This window comes from Helicoverpa zea, chromosome 15, assembly GCF_022581195.2.
Source record: "Helicoverpa zea isolate HzStark_Cry1AcR chromosome 15, ilHelZeax1.1, whole genome shotgun sequence".
Lineage (NCBI taxonomy): Eukaryota > Metazoa > Arthropoda > Insecta > Lepidoptera > Noctuidae > Helicoverpa > Helicoverpa zea.
The window spans coordinates 3,321,255-3,339,344 of record NC_061466.1 but is presented as its reverse complement, the minus strand read 5'-3'; the positions used below and the strand labels follow the sequence as shown (position 1 = coordinate 3,339,344).

General features: G+C 38.0%; 1 protein-coding gene across 2 annotated transcripts in view; it reads right to left on the bottom strand.

Moving 5' to 3' along the window:
• Positions 1–18,090, bottom strand: part of LOC124637102 (voltage-dependent calcium channel subunit alpha-2/delta-4-like) — a 24,869-nt gene extending 6,779 nt beyond the window's left edge. Inside the window, exons 1-19 of one of the 2 annotated variants that reach the window (XM_047173436.1) lie at positions 17,983–18,090; positions 16,434–16,698; positions 16,030–16,201; positions 15,655–15,786; positions 15,176–15,465; positions 14,579–14,808; positions 13,845–14,067; positions 12,816–12,956; positions 12,039–12,131; positions 11,786–11,809; positions 11,628–11,654; positions 10,991–11,071; positions 10,187–10,261; positions 9,821–9,928; positions 9,487–9,746; positions 7,255–7,412; positions 6,307–6,441; positions 4,557–4,750; positions 473–607 (exon numbers count right to left, since the gene is read on the bottom strand). In XM_047173436.1, coding sequence (XP_047029392.1) covers positions 473–607; positions 4,557–4,750; positions 6,307–6,441; positions 7,255–7,412; positions 9,487–9,746; positions 9,821–9,928; positions 10,187–10,261; positions 10,991–11,071; positions 11,628–11,654; positions 11,786–11,809; positions 12,039–12,131; positions 12,816–12,956; positions 13,845–14,067; positions 14,579–14,808; positions 15,176–15,465; positions 15,655–15,786; positions 16,030–16,201; positions 16,434–16,562 — 2,607 coding nt within the window. In that variant the 5' untranslated portion in view covers positions 16,563–16,698; positions 17,983–18,090. Of the gene's footprint in view, positions 1–472; positions 608–4,556; positions 4,751–6,306; positions 6,442–7,254; positions 7,413–9,486; positions 9,747–9,820; positions 9,929–10,186; positions 10,262–10,990; positions 11,072–11,627; positions 11,655–11,785; positions 11,810–12,038; positions 12,132–12,815; positions 12,957–13,844; positions 14,068–14,578; positions 14,809–15,175; positions 15,466–15,654; positions 15,787–16,029; positions 16,202–16,433; positions 16,699–16,964 lie in introns of both variants that reach the window. The other variant, XM_047173435.1, reaches the window with a different exon arrangement.

Genomic DNA, 18,090 nt, shown 5'->3' with positions numbered 1-18,090 from the left:
AAAGTTCGACGTTCGAGGTTTGTGGTATTTATACTAAGGGTGCGTCTACACCGTGCAAGTAGCTAGAGCAAGTTAACAAGCACAAGTGACAAGTGACAAGAGCACGCGGGTGGGTATTTTGCTTTGGTACATGCGCGAGTCGCTGGACCCGTACGTTTTTAAAATGCCTCAACATGTGCAAGCTGCCGTGTAGATGCATCCTAACGTCAAGTTAATGTTCTTTATACGTCATTTCTATTTTCAACATGGCATCTTGGACGCTACTTCTAACTCATGTTTCTTATCCGTTGGACCAAGGGCTGGCTTTTATTTCGCCCAACGTTTATAAATTATCATTCAACGTGGGAGTGCAGCTTGACAGCGATGAGGGCCAATTTTTCGACGCCCTTTATTAGTTTCTTTTTATGTAAACATAGATTTCGCTTATTTTAAAATAATGTACAGTTTATCTTTTTAAATAAAATTATCTCACAGGGTAGTTGGTGATTTTGTCCAGCAGGTTGGCAAGATGCTGTGGATGGAGGTGGTAGCCGGCCACGCCGATCATGCCGTGTTCAGAGGAACCCAGCGTGCGCGCAGCCGTCAGCCATTCCGAACGAATCGTGAACTGGAAACGTAGGAAACACGTCTGGAGAAGGGGCTCACTTATAGTTCATTAATCGCCAAATTATCCGCGTAATGTTATATCGTTTGTTAGTAAGTAAATATAACGAAATCATCAGTGCAAATCATAGTTTTGTAGTGTTTTGTTTGTATTTTTGGATTGAGACGATATCTACACCAGTAATGTTGTTTCTGCTTTTCGAAGGTTTTTCTATCTTTTATACCACAAATAGTAGGGGATCGTATTTTATTATATTCTTTGTAGCTTATCTTGAAATGCTTCTACTAGAAAAAATATTATGGTACTAATTACATAATTACGGTACAATAAATTTGAACTTAGTAATTTCCACACCAGAATAAGGAAATTTTATTAGTCACTAGCTGTTGCCCGCAACTTCGTCTGCGTAGGCAATATAGAATAGTCAAAATACTACTTATCCCGTAGGTGCATTCTTTCACGTGACAGTATAATTAGGATTAGCACTTAGCAGTCGCATAGATTCATTGATCAAGGTTGTGTTGTGGATGTGACCATTTATCTAAACAAAAGAAGTAAAGTTTGTGACGTTGTGAATATCTCTGGATCTAGTCAGCCAATTTGGAAAATTATTACGTATGGTGCGTAAGTAATTTTCACAGGAAACAGTTATAATCTATGTCTATATGCTTTGAGTCTGACAAAGCTGTCATTTGTACATTTTCTGCAGCTGCTGCGACTAATCAGAAGCCAGAAAGTCTGTCAGTTTCACCATGGATATCGTCTTGTGTAGTGAGACTGGATTGAAGATAGGTAGATAGGTAGTCGCTCCAAGCAAAATATTGGTACTCAAACAGATTCGGTGACTGGAAGGCAACACCAACATAGTTGGGGAATAGCTGGATGGATGATAAAATGAGTCATCATCATCAGCAGGCGCATAGGGTAGGATAGTTTCACTACTGGGGAGAAACACTTGTATGACGGGGATTTTCTGTGCACTTACTCACTATGGTAAGGCTGACCCCACATTAGGCGTGCGCGATCCTCGGGCGTGTGAGTAGCGCGGGCGTCGCGAGCGTGCTGCGTAAACGTCGCGTTTTGATGCCCTGCGGCATGTGTGAAGAATGCAAGCGACGCGCTCGCGGCGAGCACGCGGCGCTCGAGTTGCGTTCTTACCCCTTCGCCCGCTATCCCCGCCGCCCGCTAAACGCCTTAGCAGTTAAACGTCAAGGAGAGCAGCGCGTGCGCGACGCGAGCGCGCTGCAAATGCCGCAGGGCAGCAAAACGCGACGCTCACGCAACGCGCTCGCGACGCACGCGCGGCGCCCGCGCTACTCACACGCCCGAGGATCGCGCACGCCTAATGTGGTGGCCTAAGCCGGGACTCCACCGAAATGTTTGCATTAGTTCACGAATAGGCAAAATGTACGTATCTGTGAGAGTCCACTTCATGTGTTCGTACTTGAAACCTGCAGTTTTGCCAAGATTTTCAAAATGTACGCTCGCAATTTGTCATTTCTTGGTGGAGCCAGCAAATCAAAAGAAACAGAAGTGTTGTATACTGTGCGTCACTACCGCACACCGGGAAAATTTCGCTCTTGCGGAGGACGTTTATATACCATATTTTGTGTCACACAGGACGACAGTAAGTATCCACCGAAACACTTTCAAAGATCTGATGAACGAACAAATCAGACCTGACTTGGTCACCTGGGGCCAATCAGAGCTCTATGAAGCGATCATATGCTTTGGCTCCTACTGTTATTGTGGTTTCTGAAAATTTATTCACCTCATTCAACGATGAATGTAATTCTGATGGTACTAATAAGAACACTTACTTAGCGCAGAAGCTGACGTTGGCAGGTCGACTCTTTTGACTTCTCGAATAGGATACCATTGGTTTTTGTGCAATGCACACCTGCAATGCATGCTGGATTAGGATAGGATACAGGTGGATAGGATTTGTAACAGAAAACAATTCTGTCTTTGTGATTGAATGACATCAAACGTAGTTTTATATAAAAGGTGTTTTTTTAGACTTGGCTCGGGTCTTACTGAGACTGTTCGTAATCGTGACCAGTGTATTTGCGATCAGAAGTTGAAAGTAAGCATGTCTCTGGTATGCGACGCGCAATTTGTGCGTTTTCAGACGCATAAAGCATTTTACGTGTGTATGGTATTAAATCGAGAAAGCTCCCATTTCTTATCTGCACTTTGTATCTGGGCTTGTTCTTAAAGCTACGGAATCCTACATTACCTACCTACCTCACGCTTAGCACACGCTCACGCAGATCCTCCTTTCTTCTAGGATTAAGTTTACATATTTTGCATCAGAAAAAATAATTAAGGTCTACTTAATACTACTCACTCAAAGTAATTTGTTTTCACATTAGTGGAAGATAAGCTAAACTATGTTTATGAAAAAATCCTGATATGAACTCCATCTGTAACTTTAAATGATAATTAATTGTTCCACTAAAGTCATCATTTTTGACATAATGTTCAAAAAATAATTTAGATGGCACCGTTTTAAATTTGGCTGAGAACTATTAATTTTCTTTTCATCAAGGTAATAATTATAATTTTATTTTGATGTGGCACGGCAAACTGACAAACACTATTGAAATGTCTATCGAAAAATTACACTACGTGTTAAAATATGGTGAATTACGGAAAATACACAACTCCATCTGTTGAAATAATAATCCTCTATAAAGAATGTATGGTAATTTATTGTCATTTACCACCTCGCTCCTTTGACAAATTTGATGTATTTTATTTAACACAGATTACCACAGATGGAGCTACTTTAACCTTGGCTAAACAAAATTTTCATATTTTTTTTTCTTCCGAAGTTACTTATGAAGGTGTGATTTTCTGTGTAAAGGTTAATAATAGGCCGATCAACTAATATAAGTACAACATTCAAATGTACAGTTTTGACAAACAGATTGCGTGTCGTAATATTTTACATCTTGAATTCACAAAATTAATCATATCTTTTGATAGAGTCAATCGATTTCGATGAAACAAAAACTAAGTAATACCCCAAGTTACGTAGAATTTTTGTATATAAGCATTGTCTGCATTGAATTCGTAGATTTTACGTGAATCCCGAACAAACAAACAGATAAACAGACAAACAGACAAACAGACAAACAGACAAAAATGACAAAAATGATGGAAATGGGTTCTGTTAGTTATCCTTTAACATGCTGGCTATTTTTTTTGTCAATTTCTTCAATGTACAAAAATTACTTTTCTACAGATTTATTATATGTATAGATAGTATTTTTTTGATCAACAGTGTTGTTTAGTTGATTAACTCTAATTAGATCTTTATCAACACATTTTGATTAACTGATAAAAATCTTGATCTTATGCGATAATTAATGAAAATTAAAATCTTCTAAGAAAGTGCGTATATCCGCGTTGCTAACATGATAATTTACTCTAATAATTAAGTAATAGGGAATTCACTTTTTTCAGTCGTACATTCTGAACTTATTTAAGAGGTGTATATTTAAATAACAAACAATAAATTCAGCATTAGATAATATGGCATGAAGAATTTCCGGTCCGATAAGGTTTTGGAATTCCATTTTGACAATCAAAACATTACGTCACACACATTTATCTAGATTTTATTGGTATTGGTTATACAATATTCTGTATTTCATATACCTGAATAAAAAGTTTGCAGCACGCTTGATTTTTTAAAGGAAAATGCAAAGTTTACTTTTGGAAAAGAATTTTCCTGCTGCAGCAAAAATACCCTGGGTATTTGATATATTAACGCCCAGTGGAAAGCCGCGGTACATTGAAAAAAATATTTACGTAGGAGACTTTCTTGTGTATTAAACCCAGATATCTCAAAAGGCCCACTCTGATACCTCATTTCTACATCTATCGTCAATACTCCAAAATGGCCAATAATGGCCCTAGCTGTCACTGCCAGCAAGGTACTTACAGGTGGGGGTCTATTCTTGGTGATGCGCAACTTGCCGATGGGTTCAACAGGGGCGTGGACTATAAGAGTATCAGGTGAGGCGGCGGCACGTTTGTACCACGCCTCGGCAGGCCCGCCCGGCCACCACGACCCGGGTGGTGGGTCTGCGAGCGCACTCGTCGCGTAGAACTGTTGCCACCGGGTTAGACCACTCTCTGAAATCATAGGGACAAAATGTAACGATTTTATATTTAAATTGATATTTACTGCCATACTAATTTAGTATAAGATAGTTATAAGTATTTTCATTATGTACTGTTACTGTTACAGCCTTTTTTATCGTCCCATTGCTGGGGATAGGCCTCCTTTCGCATGGAGTAGGATTGACCGTTAATCACTACGCTTGCTCCATGCGTATTGGTTCATAAGGTATCATGCCTGCAATATCCTATTAACTCCTCAAGATGCAATCTGTATCGATCGATTAATGTATGTTAGAGTATCTAGATTCAGATAGCAGACATTATGTTCGCATTCACAGCTGTTGCTAGATGTAGGTATGCAAATATCAAAATATGCTATGCTGTCTGCAGGGGTCAAAAACAATTGGCTCGATCTAAGAGCTACAGCATACTGCAAACTTGTACTCGGCCGACAGTTTATTCCGGCTCATAAATCAATATTGAAATGAATGACAGTTACGTACATAACAATGATTAGGTAAATGCAACTCGGGAGGGCTCTCTCTAACTTAGATGGATTTAAGTCTGTAGAATTGACAGTCCTATTCCTCACCACCAAAAATCGGGACGAATTGCTATCATTGCAGTGGTGATAGCCATAAAAACTGCAATTGGTATCGATATTTTTGACGTCGTTAGGGAGCTATTATCTCTGAAACAAGACAAATCGAAGTGCACTAAGGACGTCGATTCTCCGATTCAATCGATTGATTTACAATTGTTGATGTTATCACTTGCTCTCGGCGCTTTGATATTGTGTATTACAAACTTTTACATCAGATATCGACATGCAATTATCGATTATCGCGATCTTGTTTACTTCTTTATGTTTACCGACATGTGTTTATAAGTCATTGAAGTTTTGCCCTAGAAAATTGTTTATCATTGATTTATTACGTTTGTTCATGTAACTGTTACCTGACTTACTATCAGGTGATCAGGGTTCAAGGAGTAGAGTTCTTGAAACAAACTGCAGAAGGACGAGGTCGATTAGATACTTAGATAGATTCACAATCTTGTTTTTGAGGAAGCACATTGTTATATTATCACTCAATAACTTTAAGGTCTAGTCAATAATCATATTCATCGTGACAAGCTTGACAATTCTTAGTTTTTATATCATCCTACTAATATTATAAACGCGAAAGTTTGTATGTATGGATGTATGCATGTTTGTTACTCTTTCACGCAAAAATTACTGAATGGATTTTAATGAAACTTTACAATAATATAGCTTATACATCAGAATAACACATAGGCTACAATTTGTAAACATATTGTTCGAAATACTAAACCTGCGCAGACGAAGTCGCGGGCACCAGCTAGTTGGAAATAAGTGCAAGATGATTAGCGTGAGAATATTTATACATATATGTATAGTGCACAAACTTTTATCATTTTCAAATCAATCAAATTAATTCGTAGCAATAGTCTATTTTTACGGCTAGTCAGATTATAAAGTCCTCTCAGTAGAAACTCAATAGATATATATAATCACTATTTACCACATATATATCATCAATATTTACCACTGGCGAAGAAAGCGGTGGTGGCTCCCAGAGGACAGGCGTCGCAGTCCCTCACCCCTTCTTCCTGGTGCTCATGTGCCCACTGGTTAGTAGCTATAGCCTCCTTGCAGAACTTCGCCATCAGATCCTCGTTACCTGAACATGTTGAAGAGAAAACCGCACATGTGATAATTACAACAAAACAAAATTGCTTTATCGAAGTGTAGTGTAAGATGTTTGATACACTGGCAAGGCAGAATTGGCGCAGTCCCGGACTGCGGGATTGTTCGAAAGAGGAAGGAACATGATGGGTGTTAGTCAGTAAGCGATTGACACTCTCTCACCGGGAGGAGTGATTTGATGATATCCCATCAAAACAAAAGTACATACAACATGTACCATGTACTAAATGCCTATAAAGGCTAGATTTAGTTTCTAAAACATGACGTTAATAGACATGAAAATAACGGTTGCGCAAGATTAGCACACAAAGAATAGTTTCCTTGCACAACTTGTGTAATTCAGCTGCACATGTATTATTTTAGTACAAAAGTACCAAAATAATTCTGATTAATTGAAATATTTTTCTGTTTACACAAATGGATAGGAATGCTGTTGGAAAGTGTTTTATCTGAGTAAGCAGCTGTCGATAAAAGTGGATAACATGCTAACGTTACGCATAGTGCGGATCAATAATACTATGTTGTACTAAATTATTATGTGCTTTAATTATATTCAATCCCGTACTTAAAGGATTATAACTGAAACATCGGCCATAGATACTCGAAACACCGTTGGTTGTATATTTCTAATAGGTCTCAAATATTGCAACAACATAACATTATTTACAACAATATCTATTGGTAGAAGATTTCTATCATAGAGTGAAGTAACGCTTGGCGCAGTCAGTTCGGGGATGGGTGACCATGCCATTTTGAATAAGTTACGAACGACGTATTGAATACTTACATTGATAAGTTTTCTCGAACAAAGACGGCGGAATGGGGCTGAAGAGATACTTTAGCTTCTGCATTGGGAAATTCGCTTCATCGCTGCGACGTTTGACGAAATGTCTCACCTCTGCCTCACGGGACTCAAAATGGGGTTCTATGTGCCGGCAATATAACCTGGAAAGTATTTAAAGTTAAATAAATATCATGCTAATAGTTAACAGGGACAACCTTTCTAAGTAGGAAATGTATTTTCTTGTAACCTTACCACTACTCCACTACCCGTTTACTTAGTTCCACTTTTATTCAAGGAGTCGTAATACACACATCAAAAGTGTCTAGGGATCAAGCATTTTTATGCGGATTTCTTGAGATTGAGATGTGGCTTTGTAATAAATTTATGATTTTATAAATTTATATGGATCCTTTTTGGTGCATTTCATAATTTGAATCAGGAACTGTGAATCAAATTCGAGTAAAAGATGAAAATCAGCTGTCAATATTTTCCCTATAAACACATACAACGCATTGAAGACATTATTAGTGCTACTGTTTCCCTACTACTGATTAAAACCAACGTTATTATGGAGCGGCGACGTCATTTAAGCAGGGAAGAAATGCTCAGAGCCGTGGGAATGATAGAAGCTGGTTCCCGGCAACGTACTGTGGCTTTAGCTCTGAATACAAGTCAGAGTGTTATCAGTCGACTTTGGACACGTTACCGAAGCACTGGTACCGTAGCTGAGCGCCATGGAGGACGGTATCGCTGCACCACACGGAGACAAGACCGATACATTCAAATCTTAACTCGAAGAGCTCCAACAATAACCGCCATGATGTTAGCCGTGAGGCTTCATCACTCTTCAGGGAACTTAATTAGCGACCAAACAGTCAGAAACCGCTTGCATGAAGTGAACCTTCATTCCCGAAGACCGCTACGGGTACCACCTATAGCAATGCACAATCGTAGGATTCGATATCAATGGGCTCTTGAACACAGAAATTGGGCAGAAGAACAATGGCGTTTCGTGTGCTTTTCTGATGAGTCTCGTTTTGGTATGAGACCGGATACAAGACGTATACGACACTGGAGAACCCCTGGACGCCAACAGCGATTAAAATCCTGCCAGGAAGTCCATCCTTATAGTGGTGGAACCATCATGGTATGGGCGGGTATTTGGATCGGCGGAAGAACTGAGTTGATTTGGATCAGAAGCAACCTCAACGCTCAAATTTATGCTGAGACGATTGTATCAGACGTCATCGTTCCTCTACAAGTGCAAATCGGTCCCTTATTTCAGTTAATGCATGATAATGCACGACCGCACACCGCAAGAGTTGTAAGACAGACTCTCGCGGCAGCTAACATCAATGTCCTGCCCTGGCCTGCTCAGTCGCCAGACTTGAACCCGATTGAGCATGCATGGGATATGCTACAGAGAAGAGCTCTGCCGAATATGGAGGGTATCCAGTCGCAAGAAGACCTTTTTTTGTTGTTGCAACGAACATGGGCGGCCATTCCACATCGTGATTTGGATGAACTCATTTTGAGTATGCCAAACCGATGTTCTTGTGTTGTTAGTGTTCGCGGTAGAAACACGGATTATTAATTGTTTAAGTTACCCAATAAACTTTTAAAGAAAACTGTTATTTCAGTCTTTTTTTTCGAACTTTTGTGTTAGTGTTTCAAATGTCAAAAATCCCTTTATTAGGAAAATGGCAAATTTCTTTATTAGTGCAAAGGTGACTTGGTTTATCGTTACTGTGACAAACGAAAACACTTTATTTGATGAATCCTTAAAGAAAATTTTAATTAATATCAATCAGGAGAAAAGTTATTGCAAAAATATATGTTGATCCCTAGACACTTTTGATGTGTGTACATATTTACAAAGTCAAAAGAATGTGTTGGAATGGTTTGCTTATCTAATAGGTATATTTTAAAGTATTGGCGTCTACAGCTGAAGTAGATAGGTTTGCAATATTATTCGCTAAAATGCTTTATCATTGTATTAGCGACAGACCATTAGACATGAGATAAGCAATCCAATTACTGATTACACTAATAAATCTCAGTTTCCTCACCTTTTAGGTAAATAAATTTTCCGCATAAATATTTTTCTTTTAATGGATTATTTTTAAACAGTGATTACTAAGAAATGTTATAGTATGGATTAATGAGTACCTACGTTATGATAAGACACATATCTTCGATCTTTATTGACTTTATAAATAGGTATAAGGTGATTACCAATCAGGGTTGACTGCGTATTCGGTTCTGGAAAGAGACTTCCAAGCTTCTGCTGCTATTTCTCTGGTAAATTCCGCTTTAGGCACGGCATGAACCCTGTTGTTCAGTGGCAGCACCACTACCGCAGTGTAGTGGTCCAAAACTCTCTTCCAGTAATATTGTCGCTTTTCCAGAATTGCTCTCATACCGTTGTCGTAGATGCTTTTTCCATACAAAGTAATATTGCCACTGTCTTTGTCGATTATCATCATTTTGCGGAACTGAAAAACATTTTATTAGTAAACATAGGGAGTTATGTTAAGTTTATTATATTTCAGAATTTTTAATGTGTTACCTTCAGCCATTCTTTAGGATAATATCGTGGCTTATGATTTTCAGCCGGTTGTTCCAAATCCAGAAGATCGACCGTCCGATATCCGGGTTTCAAAATATCGCCGTCAAACTGATAACCATAATTAGTTAGTGAGTCATTTAATGTATTTTAGTGACGCATGCATTTGAATAACATTTTAATCTTTTAAAAACTGTCTATACCTATCTGTTATTTTTTTATTGAGCAAATCAAAAAGATAGTGGAAGTTTTGGTATCGTTAATCCTCAAGAGGTTTTAGATATATGTGGAATATTAATTGTTAGGTAGATAAGTACCTTAAAATATAACTACCCTTTGTATGTGTGAGTCATAAGAAAGAATGCTTACCGTATGTCTGATGTTGTCGTGTATGACAATATTGCCACGATGGTCGACGAGGAATAAAGATCCACCTGCACCTATCTGAAACATTAAGCATATCGGTGAATTGCATCACACCAATGATTCATGACCAATGATCCAATGAGAAAAATAAAGTTGCGGAATAGAAGAAATATGATGAAATATCAATTTCAGTAAAATCAGGAAATACCTAGAAGGTCTCGACGTGCCCAGGTCATATGACCGTTTATCAATAGATTCGAAGGTGCGACGCATGCCAAATTATAGATAACCTACGATAAAAATGGCTATAAACTACGATAAGCAAATACCAGAAGATTTAAATATTGAAATGAATAGTTTATAATATTATGACACTAATCCCGGATTTATACTATCGAATTAATAATGGTTAATATGTAGGTCAGGGCAACAGATATTGAGGAAGTATTTATTCTTTGGAACTTCGATATTTTATTGATTTCCTTTGATTATTGTTTATGCTTCTACTTATATGCTACGAACTACGAAGTTACTAAATAATTGTTTGCATTACATCAGAGTAGTGTATCAGGAAGTACATACATAGGGGTAATACGTTGGGGAATATATAGTGAGAGTTCATGTGGATGTACATAAAAAGATTCTATTTTGGTCTCCTCCTATAATTTTAAATATGCATTTGTTAATCCATATCTACTGCATCAAACGCCATACCCCTTTTACATACTTGCGTCGGCATGACACCACGTTGATAAAGCGATCGTATCAGAGCAATGCATTACATTCAGTGTATATAATTATTGTTACCTGGTGATAAGGCAGGATCAATTTCAAGTGATCGATGGGTATGTCCACCCCCGCTACGCCTAACAGCCGGTTGACAGGATACTGGAATGGTTTAACTGTTATCGCTTTTGTACAGTTGGGTAAAGTGCAGTTCGTTGACCTATTTACTCTTAGTTTAGATAGAGATAACAACAGACAATGTTTAGCCAGTAGAATGGTGTGTATGTGTCATGAATTCAAATGTTTATTTGCCGCAATATGTTACTATCGCAGTGGCCGTCGCGTCGCGTCGCGTTCGTCGCTCACGCAGGACACCGCGTAAGAAGTTAAAGAGTCTCTTGTTAACTGGAATCTGGGACAAAATACACCAAATAATATTGTAGGTAGATAGAGTTTGCTACGACAGTTTCGATGATTAGTTTTTATGTGGACCATGTGTTTACAGCAGGTAAATCTTACTTTTAAGCATTGGAATGTATTCACTTTAAACTATCTGCATTCATCCAATGTGCTATTCTGTTAGTATAGTTTCCTAGGTACCAAAAGTTTATACCTACTTTTGTTTTCACTGACAATGCAAGCTTCGATTAATTACAATGGCTTGTTAATTATTATCAAATCGAAAACAAAAAATAAACAATAACGATCTACTTATTACCGTCCTGGTTGAGTTCCGATGTTTTTCCTGTAAACAAAACAAATTATGAGAATCGGAATCGCGATATGAACTTATCTCCGCATTATGAACATTAGGCGTGATTACGCGTGTTATCAAGTGTTTCTTTATAATTGAAAATGTCTTATTATCAAGCTTACCTCAGCGAGTTTTCTCGTGATATTCTGGAAACAGAAAAATATTATAGTAGGTAGGTGGAAATGAATATCATCTTCAAGGACAAATACCTACAGCCAAAGGATTTTTCTCTAGTAGGTAGACGATAAGGGCAGATTTTTTTAGACAGTCCTTAGAAATTAAATTATTAATTTGAACGCAATCTTTTAGTCTATTGTTATGGTGATTGGGCTTAGTTAACATCAAAACTTGAAATACGTTTGTAAAGTGACTTACTTCACTAGTGATATAATCGAAGACTGGAACCGAGACGCTTATTTGCAATCTATAATTTAAATCCTCCCCCTCGTAGTAGTGTCCAGATTTGTTCTGCAATAATGTCCAATAATTCTTTATCTTAGAAGCCGGTACTCACAGTTTAACATTCTTGATATATTGAGGACTAAGAAACAGATATTCCTTCGTCACTATTACAATCAGCTATGACTTTCATATTTTGTTCTCATTAAGGTGAGATTCCACTATCGTTCAATGAATATTTCTACTGGTCTACTCTCTCTAACAAACAGTAATAAATTGAGAATATGTCTAAAATGTCCGCGAAATTGCAACCTCTGCGCCCGAATACATGCTAGCAGTGGACTCGAACACACGCGAACACATTTTTCAGTGGACTCTTGCCATTACGAATTAAATGGAAAAAGATTATTACAAATAGGGCTGCCATCTCGAATTTCGCCAAACCCGGACAAACATTAAAAAAACCCGGACATTTGGCGTAAATCGCCTTTTTTCCCCGAACGAGTACGATTTTTTTAAAACAAAATAATACCTAATTTGTAATCCATTTACTATTAACATATACTTAAATTCAATGAGGTACTGCCTTACATGAAAAGTCCGGGGAAAACCCGGACACGTCTGGAAACCCCGCCCGGACGGACCCCGGACGGCCTCCAAACGATAACAAATCCGGTGAAACTCGGACGGATGGCAGCCCTAATAACAAATGAGACAAAATGAATATTTCGACTTTAATGCTTAACTACTTACGTAAGTTTCTTGATACATCCAATCCTTGTAAAGCTGGGTACTGTTGAGCAGTCCCTTTTTGTTTCGTCTCAGATCTTGGTAACGATTGTACTGTTCCTGATTTTCTTTGGTTTTCCAATATAACTCGCCTCTTCTAGGGTCCTTAAATAGGAAATTAATGTAACTTTAATAATTCAGCCGAATAGTCTGATATTAAGCCGTTTGCTTCACAAAATGTGTAGCAGTTCTAATAATCAATTTGTTTTTTTTTTCAAGTCCACAGTACCCCATTCTCTATATTTATCGAGGTGAAAACTCATGTATGGAAGAAATCCACTTTGCATTGGTGGTGTTACATAAAGGCTTATTATATTATGTGAAAAAGAATGGACAAGTTTAAACACGAAAATGGTTTCTCCAATAAATCTCTATAATTAGTATTGTTTATTAGGTACTTAACGGATAATGTAATCTGTTCATCTACAGCGGATGTACAATATCCGTAATTCAGTGTATTTAAAATTAAACGGGGATACACGTTACCTCAACTAGTTATCAATAGACAAAGCTTTTTATCACTGCATTTTCCTAGAACTGGACGAAATAATAATATACGTAAATATGCAATTAACATATTAAGACACATTTTAGTTGTAATTCAGTAACGGGTAACGTTAACCATAAATTATGTGGTTATAAAAGTAGTGCTCTAGTAACAAAAGCTTGACTAACAAACTACTGTAAGCACAAAACGAGACCCACATGTTTCTAACATCATTAAACTCAACTACGGCTATACTATTCTCGATTCTTGGTTTTCCACGGAATAACTAATGAAAATTGTATACTTATAGATCTCGAAAACATGTTTTTTTACAGTTATTAGGACCTATATACCAGTATATGTACCTAAGCACTTCTAAAATATGAAACGAAACGTTTAACCATGTAAGTACATACGACCATGACATGTAACCATGTCATAAAGTACCTAAATACATATAAAATTAAACATTTAACCATGTACCCTAAGTTATGTATATTAAATACCTCAACATGAGCATAGACATCACTAAAGACGGTAAGCCGCTGACTCCTCTGTGACACAAGCGGGCGTTCCAAGACCTGCAATATCTTGAGGACCTGCTGCGTCACGTCAAATGGCGTGATGAGCTCGGCGAAGTAGCCATCACGGTCACAGCTGAGACCCTCGCCGTATGTCTGTGTGTGGTCTCGGAGACCGAAGAGATCGTGGAGCCAGAGCACGAAAACTCTAAAAGGCATCAAGATTCCATGATATATTTCATGTACTTCGTGATTGGTAGATGTTTAATTTATTTAATAATTTCATTTATATGTTCTGTAAGCTGTCAAATATCTCATAAAATAAATAATATGATTCTGTGTTTGATTATTTTCTTTATATTTTTTTAAGGGTACGAGAGGATGAGACGATGTAAGGCTTTTTGGACGGCTTCTAGAAATAAGTCGAATAGGTGCGGCGTTTGGTAGCTCAGATTGGCACAGATTTGCGAACAATAAGCAGATTAAGGGGATTAAGGTGAGTAACCGAAATTGGTGCTTACGTGTATTTTTATCAGTTAATTCCAAATAAAACATGATTCTTAGATTTGATAAGCAGCTAAGAGGATGACAATAGCTGTTTTGCAATTGCATTGCCATTTTACTGTGGTGTGATTTCATCATGATTTTTCACAAGTTAGACTGGACATTAAAGAGACTAAACTTTTTTCTGCTTCAAGGTTACTATTAAACTGGCTTACCTGATATTCCCTTCAGGATCTAAATGTCGCATCAGATGTGTATAGTTGTCGTACAAACTATCGGTGAGCAGTACTATGGCTTGCTGACAAGCGCGCGGTCGATCCGGTGCTCTTCGCTGTTCCCGAAGCAACTTCACCGCATACTCCAGTACGTCAGCCATCAGGGTCTCATTGGTCATCTTGTAGTACTCCATAGCTGCCATCATAGCTGCTGTATTCACGTGGTTTGCCTGAAATTATTACAAACTTTCTAGCCTAATCAGCTTTTACTTTTTGTACGCTATCGCGGGTTAAAAGATGCGACTTGTTTTTAAAACCCTCATGCTTTCCAAAAACATATAAGTAAACTTCAGAATTTCTGAATAAAGGTTATGGCACACATGAACGGCACGGCACGGCACAGCTTTTAAGCTTAGGTACCGTAACTTATATAAAAAATATTATATATAACGTCAATATAAAAGGCAATAGCGGGGTGACAGTGAGCTTGCAGCTATGTAACAAGAGTATATTTTTGCAGTTGCGCTGTGCCGTGCAGTTCATTTGTGCCATGACCTTAAACAACTTTAACAAAAAAATAATAAGACAAAAACTTACCGACACCATTTTCTCATTAAAGCAGCTGATCGGAGACTGAATAATGACATTGAACCTCAAAACATTAACTCTGTCATCATCAGTGAGCGCGCTGAGCAGTGCCAGGGTAAACTGTTCAGCTATGACCTGGTTTGAGGAGTTCTCCATAGACCCTGACGCGTCAAGGAGGACTAGAACGTCCCGTGGTGCCCCGCCTGCGCTCACGTACCAGGGTCGTAAGCGGCAGTCATACACACTGTCTGAACCTTCTTCAGACATTTTTAGTTTGTACATGCTTTCCCATAAGGCCGCTGTAATAAACAAATCGAAGGGAGGACTATTTAAAAATGTATAGTAAAAAAATCTTAGTTAATTGTTTCCATTTTCACCTTTGGGTTACATGACGTAGTTATGTACAATGCAAAAGTGACCAAATCAAATAGTGAAACATTATAAAGAACTCACATATTTTGTAATTACTACATTAATTAAATTATTACCTGGATAATGTCTAAGAAATCCATGAGCACTGCAAAAATATTGAAAATCTAAAGATGAATCTTGAGCGTAGTTCTTTTTGAATGTTGATAATAAGTTCTCCGACCAGTAAAGATGTTTCTTGACTGTTGGGGCTGAAAATAAACGTGCCGATACAGATGGCTGCCAAAATACCTTTATACGAACTAGGAGTATTGAATTTAATACTGTAACGTGTTGACACCATTTAACAATAACTGAACAATTTTCAGTTGTCAAATCTCTGATTTGACCAATGGGCGGCAATTTTAGGGCTGGTTATGGTTTAGCTATCGTCATAGTTAAATGGTGCAACTCACTATTAGGCAATTATAATTTTTCCTTGTCAATAAACTTACCGCAATCAAAGACCTCGGCAGCTACATGAACGCTAGTATAATCCAAAGATACCTTCGCGTCAAAATGACTGCTTGTTTTGAGCTTGATCTTATTCAGACTCCTACAAGTTAGTGGCTCTTGATTATCTTCTAAATCCTTTGGATCTATTTTCTTTTTTACTTGGTCTAAATCCTGTTAAACATAATATTTTCTTTTAGTTATTTATACTTCCGTACAGATATTCCATATATTTAGACTTCCATATAGTTATGTTATTAATGAGACAAAATGTGCTCTTGTATACTTTGCCATACTTTTATCGTTAGCAAAGTCTTTATCATCAAAATTCATGATGAAATAAAGCATCATGACAAAATTTAAAAGAAATAATAACCACAAGGAGGTTCTAACATTAAATACTAACCACACTATAATCAAAGGTATAGCTATCATCTGGTTCCTCCTCACTCCTGGCCAGTTCCTCAGCTCGGCGCATGATATTCTCTGCGGCTTCAGCCCTCCTCTTCAACAATTCCTCCAAGTCTTCCGCCATTTTGTTCACTATAGCAGTACCGTTGCGAACTTCTATCTTGATGTCGGAAAAACTTTTCAATAGCACCTCTGGTCGCACCACTAGACGATAATTGTCGAGTAAGTTTTCCGAGATCTCATCAGCCCAACCTTGTATACTGTTTAAGAATATGGAAGTAAACGTTAGCATGAAGTAAAAATGAAATGTTATATAACTTGAATCAAAGTGGTTATTTGAAGATTTGATGAGAAAATCATAAGAGGGAAAGCTCTTTTCCCTATTTAAAAAAAAATATATTAATTTGGTGAGTTGTTTGAAATAAGTGTCTATGGCATCAACAAAACATGTTCCGACTATATTATTACTATGAATAATACATTTAGGCACTATTGCACACCTACAAACACCTAATTTACTGCTTACCTATCCGGCGGTATCATTCTCGCCGGATTTTTATTCTTTTTAGGGATCACAGGCACAATTTTGGTGTCAACAACATTCGTAATAGTAACTGGTTTAACTTCACTTTTATTTTTCATAACTTCCAAAAGAACTTCTTCATGTTTTTCTAGATATTTCTTTATTGCATCGTCTGTTTTGTTTGGTGCGATTTTTGTTTTGCTTTTTGCGGAACAAGAGAGATGAATTACTGTTATTAATATTAGGGGGATTAGTTTCATGGTTTTGTTATTTATGGGGAGGTAGGATGGTAGTGATGTGTCGTGAGTGGCGGTGTATGGGCGGGCCGAGCGCGTCGCGTGCACTGCAGCCTCCACTGTCGCTGCGGCGTCGGGACGGCTCCCGACATCCTGGCGCCACGCACCCTATTTGGCGCGACTCACTCCGAATATCCTTACTTTAATTCGTAGACGTAGTCTACTGACCTTTATAAGCACAATTGATCTGAAGCCTTACCTTAGTTGGTCAATATTATACACAGTTCGTAGTCATCTTTAGCATTGCAAAATAATGGTTGTATTGTATTGAAGTTTTTGAAGTATTGAAATGTGCTCTATGTAATTTATTGGCAATTTTACGTAATGCCTCGTTGTACTTATAGTTAATTGCCATGGACATAAGAGTCGAATGCCTAGGTAGATGACTTCGTTAGTCCGGGAGAAAAGCAGGGGAATTTTTTTAATCAAAGCACAGCAAGGTATTCAAATTGGACCGCCCCATGTGCCTACAAAAATTCGGCCAAGAGTATCTTTTTTCTTTTTTTTTAGCGTGTGGACGTGTTTGACTTCTATCTTCCGAAATGTGCCGCCCCTGTGACGCTGCCGCTCCTGGGCCACGGCCTATAAGGCCTATTCATAAATCCAGGACTGCTGCGTGAGAGCAGTCAATGTAGGATGCCTGTCGATTGCTTGACCACACAATGAAATTTCTCAATTTATTAAATGAAGCGGACGTAATAGTTCGAGGGGTTCCATGTACCTACGTGTGTACGTGATAGACTGTAGCTTATACTGTAACTCTTGTTGTATGTCTTGTATGGCCGTTCTAATTGACTTTGGTATGTGAGCACGTGGTGCGTTCTTCATAGCTC